A 17,390-nucleotide genomic window follows, 5' to 3' on the forward strand; every position below is an offset into this window, starting at 1 on the left:
CAACAGTGAGGTTTGGTCAACAGTTGTCCTTTTCATTGAAGTGAGAGATATTACCTTGCTTAAATGAAGAAATCTACAAGAGGCAGAAGTCATCGGTTGAGCACTGACCGATCACTAATAATCTACCAAAGAGGCATCAGTAAAATACCAGATCTAGCTATCATTGAAGGTCTAGGTGAACATCTAAGATATTTTTAAGGGTGAAGTAGGGGAGGAACTCCAGAAAATTATCTCGCCACACGTACATCATGCACATTGTTGGGCTAAAAGATGGTAAAGTGTGGCAAAATCTGACCTGGACCTGCCAATGCATACATACCCACCTGAAATAAATGGGTTTGCAGGTCCTTTTTGTAATCGGCTTGCTTCTGGTTCAACCCCAAATCAACCTGATGATAAGTGGATTGTTTTGGGTTTAGCCTGTAACTTGATGGGTCGCCCATGGTGATCCATCAGGAGCCAACTTGCTCTCAGAGACTCAGATCTCACATGATTGATAGTTTTCCAATTTTTTTCATATGATCTGGTTCATTTAGAAAAGTTATAGAGAATGATGGACAGTGTGAGCCACACGATTTTAGGATGTCAGATTTCATTTAGTTAGTTTTATCCTTAGTTACCTTTTGACTTTCATATATCCTACATTTTTATATTTGCCACGATTATGATGATATATTTGAAGCCAAATCTGGCCTTGTTGAATGTCATGTTTTGTTTTCTTTTTTAGTTGTATGTATTTTTGATGAGGGAAAATTTAAATGCGTTGGTGTGTAGGTGTGGGTATATATAAGATAAATGCATTGATATGAGTCTATATTTTCCAACCCAATTATAAATGGGATGAGCATGGGTTGAGAGTTTTTTTGACCTAATCCCGATTTGAGCTGGCCCAAGCCCAACTTGACCCATCCGATTGCTATCTCTAATTACTATTTACAGGACGAAGCTTCAGATGAAGCTCCATTGGAGTAATGGTACTATGTCACAGGTGCATTCACATTATGTTCTTCAAGTATCCTCTTAGAGAGAAGTTGCTCTAGTACTATATAGTGGAGACATGGGCCCAAGCTTTTCATCTTTTTTAGTGACCTTTTGTTTTGTGTCCTAGTGGATGGGCTTTTATTGCTTTGTGCTGCACTGTTTTGGATGTGTATAGAGAGCCATGCTCTCTACTTGTATTCGGTCAAGGACATCGACACCTCGACAAATTCTACGAGAGTTTCTGTCTCTCGGTTGTTTCCATGCATGGTTTCTACACCAAGAGGTTGGAATTTTGGAGTTATTTCATTTTTGCCATCGAAGACAAAACAAGACACTCAACACTGTCTTGGCCTGAATGACCTATTGGGTCTAAAAAAGTTCATGAATCTGACCTGGGTTAGCTAATGGGTTGAGTTTGGGTTTAAATCATGAGCCAAAAAAAAGACTCTGGTGCAGGTCATACTTGCTACCCTTCTAGACCTAGCTCGGCTACATGCCTGTTTAAAAGTATGTATATGGTATGTATTACGTGCAATCATCTTAAGTTTCCTGTATGTCCTTGGGCATTATATTTGCTTAGATGGTTCCGGTATAATGTCTGAATGTTCAAAAGACATTAACATCCCACAGAAAAATGCAAGAAGATAGGCCTTTCTAGCTTATCACGGTAACCTTTTCGTGTAATTTGCATATATTTTGATATCACACAGTGCTAGTTCTGTAGCTTTTTTGATAATTTTTCACACCATTCTTTTCTGGTCTGTGCCAACTGTCTTAATGTCTCACCCTTGATTTGATAGATACCATAGGAGATATGCTAATCTTGTCTGTGATGCACAGGAGACTGATTCAAGAAGAGTTTGGTGGATGCTTATAATGCTTTAAGAGAGGAAACTGTTTAGCAAATGTTTGGCTTTCTGGGTAAAGAGGGTACTTGTTACATATGTAGGAGAGGGACTGATTTTTTGTTATGATTTAATTGATAAAATGGTAATGAGCAAGAGCTTAATTTTCGGGCATGATTTTGTTAAGATCTTAAAAGGATTATGAGATTATTCTGATGCACAACCATGATGATACATAGGATGGATAGATATCACTTGGTTAATAATTAACAGGTAAAGCTGAAAAAAGGATTTTTTTTGAATTATCTTTTAAAATTCTACTTTCCAACAAATATTAGCTTCACTTTAAATGCAAACAGTGGCATGAGCACAATATTTGTGAATCAGCATGCCGTTAGGGAAAGATAGCATATGTAGACATATGAGGAGAAAATTCTGGTGTGAATGGAAGATAACATTATGGAACTTAGGCAAATATTTGCACATGCATGATATTCATTCTGTGATCATTGATTACCACACTAGGCATCATATGTACATAATTTACACAACTATTAAGAGAATCATAGAAAGGGTGAGTGATTGCATCTGTGCACAGCATATAGGATGTGTATATTGCTGAGATTCAAAGTTTAAGCTATGTAAACATATTGACAAGTCCTTATCTAGGCTGTTTAGGCTTTCAACTAAGACAATGGAGATCCTTATTGCCTTACTACATCTCTGGAAGAGTGTAATTGGAAGCTAGTAATCAGCAGATTAAAGATTATGATGGTTGTGGGATAGATTCATAGCATGGAAAATACATGCATGTGATCCAGCGACACTCTTATTGGCAACTTCATATAGATAACAACAGCTCTCATTGAGTTTCATGATCGTTTTGCAAATTCACATGGCTAGATGTACTATGGGTAAGGCTCTGAAATTATAGCATAGATGGGGGAGATGCTTATTGACCAGTACTATTATCTGCATGAGACAAGCACCTGAAACCTCCCTCATATGGACTATTACAGAAGTGGAAAAAAATGGCATCTATACTTTTAAAAATGACTACTCAATACTCGTCCTAGCACCAATTGCTCAATTCATTTGAGAGCTGCTAACCCCAGAAAATTCAAAGCTTTCACTATTCTCCTAATCAAGCAAGAAAAGCTCTGACTGCAGATAACCTCGGGAAGGGAATATCATTTGGAGTTTGGACCCTTTCTTTGTGTACTTAGTCATTGTGCAGAAGTAATCATCAATTATCTCTTCATCAACTGTGCTTTTTCCGCATCCATATGGAACTTTTTCGTTCAAGGAATTCAGATAGCTTATCTTCCCATCAATGTTACGAATCTCCAGACCTCCTGGAGAAAGTGCTTTTGTGAAAAAAGTGAATGGAAAGTCTGTTGGGATTCATGAGCTTCCGTCATTTGCTGGACTATTTGGTTGAAAAAAAACAGCCGAATTTTCCCAGAAAATTTTTGTACAGCTCCAGAAGTGCTATGTTCCATCATTAGCTTGGTCAAAGATTGGACTAGTCAAGTCTCTCAACTGTGGTTGGATAATCTTTATTTCTCTCGCCTCTTGTACTGCTATTGCAACTTTGTATTTGTTTTTCTTCTTTAATTTTCTTAGTGGAAGCGATCTGGCTTGCCTAGTCTTTCCTCAAGAAAATCTGTAAACAGCAAAAAATGACCCTTCCAACTTAAAGGCCAATTAAACCATAGTCCTGGAATGGAATTTTTCCTTCATCTTTATTGCATTTCTTTGAACTTTGCTTTATGTATCTGGAATACTTCCAAGTTTTTACTGCATATTTACTTACTTTGTATCCAATGTAGAAGTTGCATGCATCTGTTGACCGTATGTCACAATGTGTAAGTATGCATATCGGATGCTGTTTACTGTTGTCATGGTATGTTTGGCCTTTATCATGCTTGAAGTAACATGCTTCATTTTGCTCTTGTTCATGAAATATTATACCTTCAACATTGCTTTTGTTCAACCAGCTGTTGTTCTTAAACTATGCAGATTTTGGATCCAAAAAGATCTGTTGTCTTTATCAACACAGGTTGGTAGGAATTTTGTTTTCATATTTGATTACCGTATATTTGCTAAATAGAACTTGATATTGAAATCAAATCCTTCAGATCAGTTGCCTGCTCTGGAGGCAAAAGAACACAATACTGTGAACAACCCTGCAGAAGCATTTATTATTTCGGAGGTATGAAACTAAACTTTTATTTCTAACTTTTATGACTATCTTTACCTTTGATATTTTAGTAAATCTGGCTTGAAATTAATTTATTCATTTGTGTTATTTTACAGATCACAAGAGAATTAGTGAAGATAGGCATCATTGGAGATGAAATTGGTATCATTACCCCTTACAACTCTCAGGTCAATCTCATTCGAGAAGTTGTTGGTGCTTCTGTTGAGGTTCAGACAATTGATAAATACCAGGTTACAGTTTGGAACTTGTAAAATTTTTGAAGCATCGGGTCTTGCAGATTGTTATATTTTCCAAAGTTTTCTTGACAACAACCAATTGGTCACTTCAGTTAATTGATTATTTATGTGTTAACAACGAAATTAAAGCATAAAATACCCATCAACTGTGTTCAATATTTGTGTCATGATAAGATTGGATGGTCACTGACTGTTCTGTTGTCGAGTTTGAAGCATGCCTTTTTCACTCAAGTGGAATGTGCCTTGCATTGAAGCATGGTATGCTGAGCCGGCACATATCAGCTGGTTCAGCATGTACCGTATTGGTCCGGGCCATAACCAGTACGGCGGAGTCGTGGAAACCGGTGCAGGGCCCATGGATGCCGAATCCAGCTAGAGTCGGGGAAGAAGAAGAGAAGGAGAGAGCGAGCGGGGGAGGGAGGGAGAAGAAGAGGCCTTTGCCGTCCGTGGAGGACCGCGGGGGGGGCGGTGGAGGTTGGGGGGGGGGGGGGTGCGGAGCCTGCGGCCGCATCCCCTGTTTCTTTCCGAAACAGGGGATGTGGCTGCAGTTTTTTAATTTGGAGACTTTTAAGTGTAAATCACTTGCGGACTTCACTTAAAAATCTTAAATTTTTTTTCCGCGGCCGCTCCCCCTCCTTGGGCTCCGTCGCCTCCCTGTGGCCCTCTGTGGGCGGCGGAGGCCTCTCCTCCCTCCCTCCCCTACTCGCTCTCTCCTTCTCTTCTTCTTTTCCGGCTCGGGCTGGGTGCACCCGCTTCCGCGGGGAAGAGCTAGTTGGTTCGGTACTGGTTCGAACCAAAACCGTACCGGTCCAGTAGACGACCGGTACGCCTACTGGTATCGGTACGGCGTACCTTGCCTTGAAGTTGTCTATTGTAGGTTGGATTGTTCCTTTTCCCATTCCTACTAGTTGAGTATGCAAGATTAGACTGTTTTCATTTAACACGGTCATTTGGTGATTTTAGTTTTCAACCTGATGTTATGACCCAGATCTTTTTGTTTCTGAGTGCCACTGGCCAGGCTCAATCAATTTCTTACATCACATATGGTATTGTTCGAGCAGGGAAGGGACAAGGATTGCATATTATTATCTTTTGTACGATCTACTAAAAACTCGAAAGCCTGCACTTCTTCCTTGCTTGGAGATTGGCACAGGATCAACGTTGCCCTCACACGTGCGAAGGTTGGTGGAACCATCAGATTTTCTGGCGACCCAATCTAATCCCCTCATTTCCTGCTTGTTTTTTTTTTTAATTTCATTTTCAACTACTCTGATTTTGAATGTTTTCCAACATGTGTTAATTTCACAGCTAAGTTCATGGTTAGAGACTGGACTGTTAGTAATTTCGATACTCCAGTCAATGCTAAATGATGGTACTTCTAAAAGAAAACTAGCAAGATTATTCTGTCACATGTAAATTTTAATCATATTGTAAAAGCTAATGCTGCTGATATCTGTTTACATCTTGATTTCTCACTTAAATGCAAGCCTGGTCATGCACATATTCTTTTATGATTTCCATTCCTGTGCTTATTTGACATGCTCGGAGGTTGAGAGTTCTATGATGCTTTTTGTGGAGCAGAAAAAGCTCATCATGGTCGGGTCCTGCAAAACCCTCTCGAGAGTTCCGTTGCTGAGGCTACTGATAGAGAAGGTGGACGAGCAAGGTGGCATTATTCATATATCAGGTAAAGATATCCATCACTTGAAAGAGCTGAAGAAGTGCTCCCAGATGAGTGTATTATAATCCATGTATCTGCAAAAAAAATGTTTACCTTTTTTTCCCATGCGGAAACGCGATTTTGTTAACAGGCAATACTCCTGTAATTGTATTAATCAATGTGGTCAATCTGTAATTGTATTATTTTTCTTTTTATCAGTTTGGATTTCTAACCTACTTGGAAGTCTTTATCTTGCCCATCATGTAGAAATTATAATTTGGCCTTCCCAAAGTGACTTTAATTTGTATGCTGTCTTGTTGGAAGTTGGTTGTTTCCTAGTAGAGGCTTTTTAAGTGCACGTCCAGTCACGTCGGTTGTATACTCAAAAGATTTTGGATGCTTATATGAGACTAAGAAATCCAAGATATAACTTCTGGCTAGTTTTGGGATGAGATTTTGGATCATTACAAAAGATATTAGAACTGGCTGGGTCGATGGTTTATGTATAACACTTTGCTGCACTTGTTCTTTTGAGGTTGACCAAGCTCATTGTAAGTGTGACTAAATTTGATTGTGTTTGGTGCTGAATATTTTTAGAAAGTCAGAATAAAAAAATATTTTTGCTAGCCTTTTTGGATGAGGTTTTGGCTTGAACTAAAATATAGCTGTTAGTCAACAATTTTGAATGAGGTTTTGTGTTGTTACACTTGGATAGGCAAATAAAAATAATGATACATATATCTTAAATCAATAAGTTGCAAGAGTGCCATGAATGAGTTATTCATGACTTGCAAAAGAATCATAAATATTTAATTATTTTTTAAATAATTGTAATATTTGGAATATCTCAAGGAATCAGCTGGCTAACACATCATTCAAGTTTCCAGGTAGGTCACGTCACGGTCGCTAGCTCAGATGTAGTTTCTGGTAGCTCGCTGGCTAAGCAATTAGCTGGGAGGTAGTTCTTGGCAGCCCTGTGGCTTAAATGGCTGTTTACTTTATGACCTTTCTTTCTTGTTTTCTTTTTCTTTTCTTTTTTTGGGAAAAACTTAATGAGACCATTCTTGGATAGCTAGTTAAGCAGCCGGTATCAGTTTTGATTATGCTTAGAGATTGCCCCAACAACTTGTCTAGCTAGTTAAACCTTTTGCTTTGTGGCCTTTATTGAAGACTGGGGCTTTGTCATATGAAGAACTTAGATTATGCTTTGATTATGCTTAGAGATGAGATGCCTATCCCAACATTGCCTTGGTGTCAATTTCCTTAAAAATGTTGTGCCTTCGTACGTGTGTCTTTGTCATGAAGAACCTAGCATCTTTTGGCAAAGAGATGAGCCTCAAATGACAGAACAAATGAGACCTCGATCACTACTGTTCTCTCCGGCTTGTTGCAGAAAAATTAAATTGGTCGGACAAGTCCCCTGTGCAATTTGACGTGGAATCGTACTTTGATGGATCTGTTGGATGGTGATTGCATGGGATCGCCTTTAAGTTCCAACAATTGTATGTTTGTGTGATGGTTATTGATGGTCCGACTTGTGGAACAAGGTAAATCGACCAAGACATATCTCATGGGCAATGCCACTCTAAAACAGGTTGAGAGATGTATAAGTCGATCGTGCAAGGGTAAAGTGACATGTAGGTGTGATGGTGGTCTAAACATGCACGCGTCGCTCTCTTGGAATGGTGACAATATGGGGTAGATAAGAGCCAAAGCTTAAGGGCGCGTGGAATGGAACTGTAATTGGCGGGTGCGGACATGACATTGTGCTTTTTTAACAAGAACTTTTACTTTGAGATGATTGAAATCTTTGTTTTTTGAATTGGAATGTGAGGAAAGCAGTACTGTTCTTTAACCGAAAGATGTTGGATGAGGAGGCGAGGTCTACTATAAGATAGCAATGGACACCTTTGATGCAGCTTTCCATCTCTAAGCGGGAGGCCTGGGCCTTTCTTCGACGATTGATCCCAAAGCAAAGGTCTGGCGCTTCCCAAATGTGAGAAATGATGAGCGACCGCGCAGGTCGATGGACTCGCATCGGCATTAGATGCTCTGGACTGAGCTTTGGTGCGGAGAGGATGGAGTGCAGCAGGTTTTGGCATGACGATAGGCTGAGGGACTACTTCCACCTTCTTCTTCCCCTACCAATCTCCTGGTATGTATTGCTCATGTTAGTTATAGTTTTACTTTCATGCATTGAGTTATTTATTTCATCAAGTTATATATTTCATCATTGTACCCTAATTTCCTTCTACTTCATTTCTCTCGCAGTTATTCCCACGAAGGCCCCTAAGCTGGGTGTATCTCGTTTTAGGGAGGAGGAACCCACAAACACAACTCCTATGAACCATAAAAGAGGTGTCTCGGCAACCCACAGTCGGGTAGCTATCATGCTATTCTTGTAGAGTACGGTGCGGCAGTAGAGTACTCAATAAGGCAGCAACCCTCGATTAAGAGTGGAGAGCGGCGCACCAGGTTCAGTAGAAGGGACAATAAATTCCAAACAAGAATATCACACTCCTTGGAATAGCTCCAGGGTCCTTGACAATGGTGTAGTTATCTTATGTAGAATAATATATTTTAAAAAAAAATGAGAGGATGATTTTTTCAGGTGCAGAACCTGCAAAGGTGTTACATTGTTTTAACAACTTTTTTCTGAATTGGAATCCTTTTGTTTCTCTTCTCGTCGATAGGGTGGAAATGCAGATCTAAGCTGAGAGGTTTCCATATTTGACAGCAACTGAGTTACAGTCTTCAGATGAGGAGCGCTGTAGGAATCAAATACAATTGATCAAATAAAGCTTCCAAAAAGCAGTGCCTAAAATCAAAAAAAAAAAAAGAAGAATTTTCACAGACAATTTGAAAAAATATAAAAAGGAACAAAAACAAAACTCCATCATACCCCAAACATTCAAAAATTATTAATAGGCTTGCCATCTGATTGAGAAAAGGGAAAATTTCCACTGAGAACTGTGTTAAAAGGCATTATTTTTAACAGCACAAAATTATATCACATCCAAACATTAAAATATTAACAGCCTTGTCATCTGACGGGAAAAGAAAGAAACATTTTAAGCAGGACATGAGATGACATACCTTCACTAGTATCGAGCTTCCCCGTCTCCTGTAGAACATTCTTATATAAAGGCCATATACAGTCAAGGGCCCAAGAGAGAAGCATGAAGCATGACTTCATGACTCCAGTAAAGCTCAATACAGAGAGAAGCAAGTGATGATTAAAGCATAGAAGTCTAGTCAACATAATGATAGTGCATCGCCAAATATATTGGTTGCGCAGGTACATTATTGCTAGGGAAAAGATAAAGTTGCATTGTCATCTATTAACTTCATTCAATTGTTTGGAAAGTTAATATGCTTGGGCTGCATACCCAACTGAGTTCAAATAGATTATGCTTTTAAAGAAACCTTCCAGATGGATCAAAACCGATTACAAGATCGTCGGAATTAGCAATTTATGAACGAACTCTTAATCAAATCACTCAGCTGCTATCATGAATTATCGAGGCCTATGCTAAATAGGCTAGCAAGCATGGGGCACCCACTAAACAGCTCTCTAACTTGATCCAGCAGACACCTGACAGCTTAATAAACCAGAACACTCATGAACTCCTAAATTTTTATAATTCATCGAATAAGTTTGTCCCACCAACTTATCTACCTCTGAAGTTCTCTTTTTGGAGTCTACAAATCTAAAAACTTCACTTCTTGGAATGCATTTACTATTTTCATTCTGGATCCTGCCTTGTTCTCCGAATTGTCCGATTAAAAATTCCGACGAACTCGAACTTCAACTTATGCAAGGGTCTTTGCAGAGTTCCAGATCTGTACAGTCAATTCCTTAAAGATTGAAAGTTGTCACAAAAACACACATCTGTATATGTTTACCAAACTTGAGGAACCCTACAATTTACTACTTAATACAAGGAAAAGTATCAAACGAGTTAAATTGCCAAAATGCAAAGTGAAGGTTAACAATTTTCATTATCTTAATAACTAGGTTGATGAATTCTCCATCTTTACATATATATACATACATTGGGGGGGAGGGAGGACCAACCTCTGTAAACTGTCCTCCAAGTAAGCATCCAAAGATGAAATGACCTGAGGAAGTTGCTCTAACACCTAATGACACAAGCAGCTAAACGTCAAAACTTTAGAAGCTTTCAGATGAAATTCTTTCATATTTATCTCGGCTAATCAGTGACATACTTGCCCTGTGTTCTTGACAGTAGAAGCTTTGGCCAAGAGATTCTTAGGGAGCTTTATTAGGTGAGCCTGCAAGTAGAATGGTAAATCCAAGATAAGATCCAACTATAGGATCTTCTTTCTCTGAACATAATGTTGTTTCCAAAATTCATGAACATAATTCTTTTATAAATTCTAATGGTAAGACCGGCAAAATCCATCATTTTTATCTGCTGCAAGAGCAGTTAAACCACCAAGACATGGCCTGGTTTTTATTATCACCAGCGACTGCTGCATCTCGTGCATCGGCCATGTATTTAAAGACACATGCAAGCAAGATTACCTGGAAAAGAAAAGAAAGAAGGGAAGGGGAAAGAAGAAGGGGAGAGATTACCTGGGAGGGGGAGGAGTCCTGCATGAGGTGGAGGAGATTGGAGGTCGATTGCACCGCCTGGCAGATCTGATCCGCCGCCGTCGCCTTCGCGCTCCCTTCCCGACTCCCACCTCCGCCGCCGGTCGTCGCCATCCCCCCCTCTCTATCTCCTACCGCCGGACTCTCTCCTAACAGTTGGTTATAAGATGAGAACAGGTCGTGAAACGATTTACACGCTAACGGGAGTCGATTTACAATAACGGGAAACGGGAACGTGAAACGGGAATCGCATTTCTAGAAACATACTACCTCGCATTCTATCAAGCCCAACGATGGCTGTTCCTGACCCTCACAGAGAGAGAGAGAGAGAGAGAGAGAGAGAGAGAGAGGATGGTGGGAGGGAGTGGAAGGCAGAAGGTGGCGTCGATGTTGCCGTATCTTGTGAAGACGCTTCGGAAAGAAACCCTAAAACCCTCCAATCAAACCCTCCCTTCGCTCAGGTTTCGACTTCACCGTCTCATCGTCTGTTATCTTCTTCTTTTTTGATTATTTGAGTTCTTTTAGGGATTAAATAGTTTATTTTTTAGATTTAATTTTTAAGGAACGTTGTTCTTGTCCTAAACTTTCGTTTGATCATGATCAGGCGCACGTTTTCTCTGTATGATCAGATAAATCTCATCGACAACGTGCCTGAAGGTCAACTTCGCTTCCAACGGTATTTTATCCCATATCATTATATTCTGATGATCTTTGCTTTCCTTTTTTTCTTCAAATATTTTTGATATTAATTTCAGTGAGATATTTTGATACATTTATGGAATTATAAAATTAGGGTTTAAGAGAAAGTTATGATTTTTTATGTTAACGGAGAAAAGAGGAAAGCTTAATTATAGGTTCTTAATGATTCTATTTCTTCTTGTGAGTGAATTTAGCCTTACTCTCTGTTGATCTAGTTAATTTTCTGTAAATTTCAGTGACAAATTATAGTAAGTGACTTTTATTGTGTTTGGTAAATTTAGGGTTATGAGAAAGTTATGATTTTTAGGTAAAAGGTGAGAACATGAAATCTTAATTATAATTTCTTGATGTCTCCAAGTTCTTGCGAGTCAATTGGGCTTTCTAATAGCGAAGATGATGTTTGATCGAGACTAGCAAATGTCATTTCAAATCAAGCCTTCCATGGGAACAATATATGTAGAGACGATAAATATTTGATTTTGGAGAATTTGATCACTCTTTATCTGCTAGTTCGGTATCTCTTTGCGAGATTAAATATTCTTTTCTAAGTCTGTTCCTTTTTCTAGGTATTCTGACACAGGATTTACAGTTAATGGTGTAGAGTATGATGGGAGCTTGCTTATTGTAGAGAACAAGGTTATGTCGTGGGCCCCAAAAAAATTTTCAGAGATTACTGGTGAAAGGTGGGTTTCAAAGTTGTTTATCTATTATCATCAAAACAGAAAGTTGCTTATCTATTATATTTTTAAGAGGTGATTTCTGGCCATGTGGTGGTTTGTTTCATTTATCCGTATGTCATATAGTCAGGTAGCTCACAAGACAGGAATTCACTTGTCCTTGCTAAGTTGGAAGTTGGTCTGGTCATGATGGCATTTACTATTATTTATTCTTTGGGTAGCAATATATTATAATTTCTTACTGATTTTATTAATCATATAGGTATCTGGGTTCTTGTGTCCTAGTTCTTGACCTTCTAGCTAATACCATATGTATGTTTCTTCACCTGCAATTTATGCAATTATTTTTGGACAGACGCTGGAATTTGGTTGTTCAATATGTCTGAGTTAAAAAAAATTAAGTCATTTTAACAAGTTACTAATTCTTGGATTTTTTTTGGGGAACAAGTGCAGTTTATCCATATTCCAAATTCTGCGGCCAGTTCCAGGTATTTGTTCTGCAAGCATTTTCTCTTTATCATGCTGTCCTGCAATTGACTGATTTCTAGATGGTCATGTTATTGTTGCAACTAAAAGCTGATTGGGTTCTTCATAGTTTGTTTGTTTGTTTTTTTTCTTCTTTTTTTTTTTTGCGTGTGTGTGTGTTGGGGGGGGGGGGGGATTGTTCTCTCTAAAAAAGAAAAATAAGATCTAAAATACCATCTATATGTGCATGAATATGTCAGTTGCTATATCATGCAGGTTAGAAATGTGAATGTGTACATCTATTCACAGGGATGTGGGTGAACTGTACTCAAATAAAAGTTCGATCCAACATTTTAAGGAAAATAAGGAAACATTGAAAAGATAAAACACAAATCCTCTAGTTAGCAGCCATAAATTATTAACAAACTAGTACTAGAAACCTGAAGTAGAATGAGAAGGACAACTTTGTCATTCTAATATTCATATAATAACACTGTCACCATATTAGGGAAATGAACTAGACAACACTGTAACACCAGATGCTTTCTAAGATGCAATGTACTATTTAGATACTGGGGTAACTCATCTGTAATATTGAATAAACAACTATATGCACGTGAAAAATAACTGTGTTTATGGACTTTCATATTTTAGGTTCTTGTTTATCTTTTATGTATTTTCAGAATTTTTATGTAGATTTTGTGCATGAATTAGCATATCATAATGAGCCAGCTATTCAAGTTATTGTTATTCAAATAACGTTCTGAAGGAGCAGCATCTACTTGCATCCACAATTGGCCTTATATATGGTGATCTTAATTTTCTAGAAAGGCTGAAGGGTTGAGAATGAACTTAGACTAATATTCTGATGAAAGCTATTGAAAGGAGTTTCTCTAGAGAAGAGAAGTGATTTTATACCTTTCCCTTCCTCTCTTTCTTTCTTTTTATCCTTTTAGCTTCTCTTCCCCATTGTTTTCTTCATCTTTGACCCATCTTTTGCTTTCTTGCTTTTTTTTCTTTTCCTTTCGACTTATCTAAAACTTGATATGTATTCATCTACCTACGTAAGGTACAGATATAGTGCACATGTAGATGAATAATTTTGATTAAATACTTCCATATATTTTTCCTTGCCTCCTTCTCTAGGTGCAAGAGTATGAAACACTCGGATTCCATGAATGAATAAATAAGACATAAATTATGACCATGACTTAAGGTCTCCACAGATTTTTCATGCTGATGATTCAAATGCATTGATAAAGTATTATTCTTTTATGAATTAACAATGTCATTTTCGGTCGAGACAGATTTTTTTTAATTAAATACGGTCTGTTTCTTTATTATTATTATAATAAGAGGTTTCAGAATCAAGTTAATCAGCTTAACTTGTCATCTGCCAGCTATTACAGGTCGAGTCAACTAATACGTACATCTCTGACCAGAGTAGTTTGACCATGTGAACCACCCACTTTGGGGGCTTTTTTCTTTACCTGCTTGGTATCAATTTTCAAATCAGGAAAGGTGGGGGAAATGTGAAGATTATGGAGATATAATGTTGATCAGATCTTGGAGGGAGATCCTTTTCCTTGTCAAGATTTGATGAGGAGCTCTTTTTCTACTTTGTTGGGTTGAGGTGGCAGGTGCAAAGGGTTTGCCGTTGGCCAGATCCAAAGAAGGAAGAAGAGAGGAGCATCTCCTCTCCTCCTTCATTTGGGTTGAGGCAACAAGGATAGAGTGAATCGGCAATTTTGGCGGGGGAGGGTTGGGTCGGTCAGTTGGACCATGGAGAAGGGTCAATCTGCAGTTGAACTGCTGACCCATGTCCCAGGAAACAAAATGGGCAGTGTCTAAAACCGGGCTTTAAATCACCGACCAGAAATTAGTGCTCCGCCAACTCCACTGTTCATGGGCAAGCCAGGAGAGCAACTGATCGGATCTACATAGACATCCAGATTGCATGCCCTTATGGCTTCTGTACTTTTGAGAGATGATCCATCATCCATGAACAAGTACCACTAGTTTGCAACTCTGATCCAGCAGAATTTGCTTGACTGGTCTAGATATCTACGTAGAACTATTATAAGCTTTCCTGTATTAAGAAACTAAGCCAGTGACCAATGATATTCTCTATATCGCCACATTTCGATAAACACAGTTATGTTTCTTCATGAACAATTGTTGTTGAATTAATAGTGCCTGCCCTGGATTAGTTCTTTTCACTGTCAATCTAGCTTCATGCATTTGTGCGACCGAGCAATTTTGCTGAGTTCAGCTGCCTCTAGTTATTGCTGATATATTCTTCTGTAGAAATACGTTTTGTGCTTGATGGCCTTGTTAATTAATCAGAAATGTATTATATGCCTAATTTTTTTGTAGCAAGATGACAAATTTATTTCTAGACTCAGTAACTGAAATCTTATAATGTTACTTTTTAAAAAAAATGTTAATGAAAATTTCTTTTTTAATGGAATTTGTTTGCAAATTTCCTCTCATTTTAGTGTCTGCATTTTGTGTAATCTATCTCATTCACATCTTGTCATCTATTGATTCTTTATTATGTAATGATTTTCTTGCCTTATGTTTTTTTTTTTTTGATCTTTTGCATTACATTTGTCTTATGTTTCTTTCAGAGATTCTGATTCTTGGCTGTGGAAGGCACATTGAGCCAGTGAACCCTGAGCTCCGTCGCTTCATACGGTCTACAGGAATGAAATTGGAAGCAATTGATTCGGTATTAATTATTATTCAAATGTTTACTAAGTTTTCTAGTAGCCCCTGTTTTTACTGTTGTTGCAGTCAAAATCACCAGAAATATTGGATTCTTGTTGTGAATTATGATTATCTTTTTATTATATTATGATTCTTCATCATTATTCGATGCACCTTTCAAGTGATTCTTTTATTTACCTTAATTTCCAATTTGTTTAACAGAGAAATGCTGCTTCTACTTACAATATATTAAACGAGGAAGGAAGGCCGGTGGCGGCTGCACTTCTCCCCTATGGAACTACTTCAGAATCTTCATCTACCATGTAAGGATCTTAATCTACCCTTACAAAATTCTGTAACCTCACAAAGCTTTTGCTTATGCCTAGCACACTGGAGAGATTATTTACATACAATCATAGAGCCAATATTTCGAAGGATGATATTCTAGTCAGGTAAAAATTGGTTATTTTTGAAATTTGGTGCACTGAAAACTCACATCTTACTTCAAAAGAAACAACAATTCCTTCTGGATTTGCATAGTGGTACACCATCTGTTAAGGCCTTTAAGCATAAGGATGCCTGCATGGTTGGGCTTGGACACCAAACTGAGAATTTTCATGAATTTAGGAGAGAGAGCAAGAGATGATTTGATACAAGAACATGTACTAGCGGGAAAAACATGATGATGGCTTGACATAGGATGTGACTAATGATGTGGCATAGACAATGTTGTTAGCCAACTTAGAGGCGAATAGACTAAAACATGCAATAGAGTAGATGATCTTCAATTATGCTGTTGAATTATTAAAGGTCACAAAAGATAATCCAGGAACTATTTGCTATATTTCTCACGTCGTATAACTTTTTTTGTATACTACAATTATTTTTTTCCCCCACTGAATAGTTAGTTTGGTTGATGATGTAGGTGACATGAATGTATGACAAACTGCACCTGTTACTTATGATACTAAAGGAGGTTCTGAAACAATTCTCATGCGCCACCGCCCTTAAAATATTCTACCATCTTTCTATATAAAAATAGATAGGCTGGTGCAAGAGGCCTGCAACTTCTTCCAAACTATATTCCATCTGTATCAGATCTTTGCTTTTGCTATTTCAATCTGTAGCCTATGTATTTTTAGAACATGTCTTTCTACAAACCCGTTTGCTACAAGATCTTATCTTCTTCTACAAACTTTAAACCGACACATAATTTCATATCGTATCTCTTAGGAGTTCTTTAACATTTTTTAAAATATTTTGATATTCTTGATTGCCGATTGTGATGACTCGTTCTTTCCAGGTGAAGCAACCAAGGATATCCTGGCGCTGTATCCACATTGCAATGCCGTTTCCTTTCCTGGCCGAAGATAAAAATTGTCCTTTCCTCTTGATCAATTATCTTTTTGATGCTTATGTTTTCTCGGGAGTCTGAGGACATTTTTAAGTATGATTGTTCTGGGCAGACGGCAAGAAAGAAATGCTTAGATGCGGCTAGTCTGGTTAACTTTTTTTCTACCCCCAATCAACTCTCACACCTATTATTTTTACCCTTGAAAATAAATTTACATGTCTCAAGGCGTGCACATTTCTGATGCTTTTGACGCTGCTCTCAGACCGTGCAATCGTTGATGCACATCAGTGATTTTATTGGGGAATCTTCATCCCCAGCACCAAACATTCTACCGGCGTATCTCGCTTTTGACTCGGCTTTTTCTAGCTGTATGTGCTTTGTGGTCTGTTTCATTCATATGATGGTTATTAATTTGTCAAAGGCCCATTTATTTATCTTGTTTCATCCATTCTCTCAGCTTCTCTCGGTTCAACTGCCATCGGACTGTCATTTGGGTTTCTAATTGATCTCGAGCATCGCATTTACAATTGATTTACCGAAAGTTTGCACCTTTTAATCCTACCAAGCTTCTCGGCTGTTTAATTCTCTTGGATTGCCATGATGCACAGGCATTTTAGAAAGAGAAACTTCTATGTTTGTTTCAGGGAGCAAGGACGAATGGCCTGTAGAAAACCATCCTACCTACAGGCCAACTTCCATCGGATCCGCTCTCTGCGATCCTTTTTCTCCCAGATGCCATTTGGGACGCAAGCCCAACTTGCATCTTCCTACAGCACCATTCGCCTAACAGTTCTCAATATCTAGTCCAAGAACTATGGACTCGTAACCATTAACGGCATGACTATGACCTTCGGCTCTCGTCCGAGGTAGCTGGATTTGAACTTTCAATATCACACTGTTTGGATGCATGATGGAGAAAAAA

General features: G+C 38.3%; 3 protein-coding genes across 6 annotated transcripts in view; 2 read left to right on the forward strand and 1 right to left on the reverse strand.

Annotated features, from left to right (window-relative positions):
- The window catches only part of LOC103704737 (DNA replication ATP-dependent helicase/nuclease JHS1), a 36,588-nt gene extending 30,335 nt beyond the window's left edge, over positions 1–6,253 (forward strand). For 2 of the 3 annotated variants that reach the window (XM_039126526.1, XM_017842164.3), the window contains exons 30-34: positions 3,849–3,888; positions 3,968–4,041; positions 4,146–4,280; positions 5,348–5,467; positions 5,868–6,253. In XM_039126526.1, coding sequence (XP_038982454.1) covers positions 3,849–3,888; positions 3,968–4,041; positions 4,146–4,280; positions 5,348–5,467; positions 5,868–6,032 — 534 coding nt within the window. In that variant the 3' untranslated portion in view covers positions 6,033–6,253. Of the gene's footprint in view, positions 1–3,848; positions 3,889–3,967; positions 4,042–4,145; positions 4,281–5,347; positions 5,468–5,867 lie in introns of those variants that run through there. The other variant, XR_005511924.1, reaches the window with a different exon arrangement.
- Positions 6,254–8,422: 2,169 nt separating this feature from the next.
- On the reverse strand, positions 8,423–10,722 carry LOC103704676 (tobamovirus multiplication protein 2B). Its single transcript, XM_008788068.3, has 6 exons — positions 10,547–10,722; positions 10,177–10,242; positions 10,025–10,089; positions 9,043–9,070; positions 8,849–8,916; positions 8,423–8,714 (listed from the first exon to the last, which is right to left on the reverse strand). Exons 1-6 carry the CDS (start codon positions 10,676–10,678, stop codon positions 8,588–8,590), a joined length of 486 nt encoding a protein of 161 aa, XP_008786290.2. The 5' UTR covers positions 10,679–10,722; the 3' UTR covers positions 8,423–8,587.
- Positions 10,723–10,868: 146 nt separating this feature from the next.
- LOC103704677 (NADH dehydrogenase [ubiquinone] 1 alpha subcomplex assembly factor 3) lies at positions 10,869–16,711 on the forward strand. 2 transcript variants are annotated; one of them, XM_008788071.4, is made up of 7 exons: positions 10,869–11,025; positions 11,169–11,240; positions 11,830–11,946; positions 12,394–12,428; positions 15,036–15,136; positions 15,337–15,437; positions 16,418–16,711. In XM_008788071.4, exons 1-7 carry the CDS (start codon positions 10,916–10,918, stop codon positions 16,419–16,421), a joined length of 540 nt encoding a protein of 179 aa, XP_008786293.2. In that variant the 5' UTR covers positions 10,869–10,915; the 3' UTR covers positions 16,422–16,711. The 2 variants fall into 2 exon arrangements, with proteins under 2 accessions (XP_008786293.2, XP_017697640.2); XM_017842151.3 differs by lacking the exon at positions 16,418–16,711 and adding an exon at positions 16,040–16,358.
- Positions 16,712–17,390: the final 679 nt, after the last annotated feature.

Source organism: Phoenix dactylifera, chromosome 5, assembly GCF_009389715.1.
Source record: "Phoenix dactylifera cultivar Barhee BC4 chromosome 5, palm_55x_up_171113_PBpolish2nd_filt_p, whole genome shotgun sequence".
NCBI classification, from domain to species: Eukaryota; Viridiplantae; Streptophyta; class Magnoliopsida; order Arecales; family Arecaceae; genus Phoenix; species Phoenix dactylifera.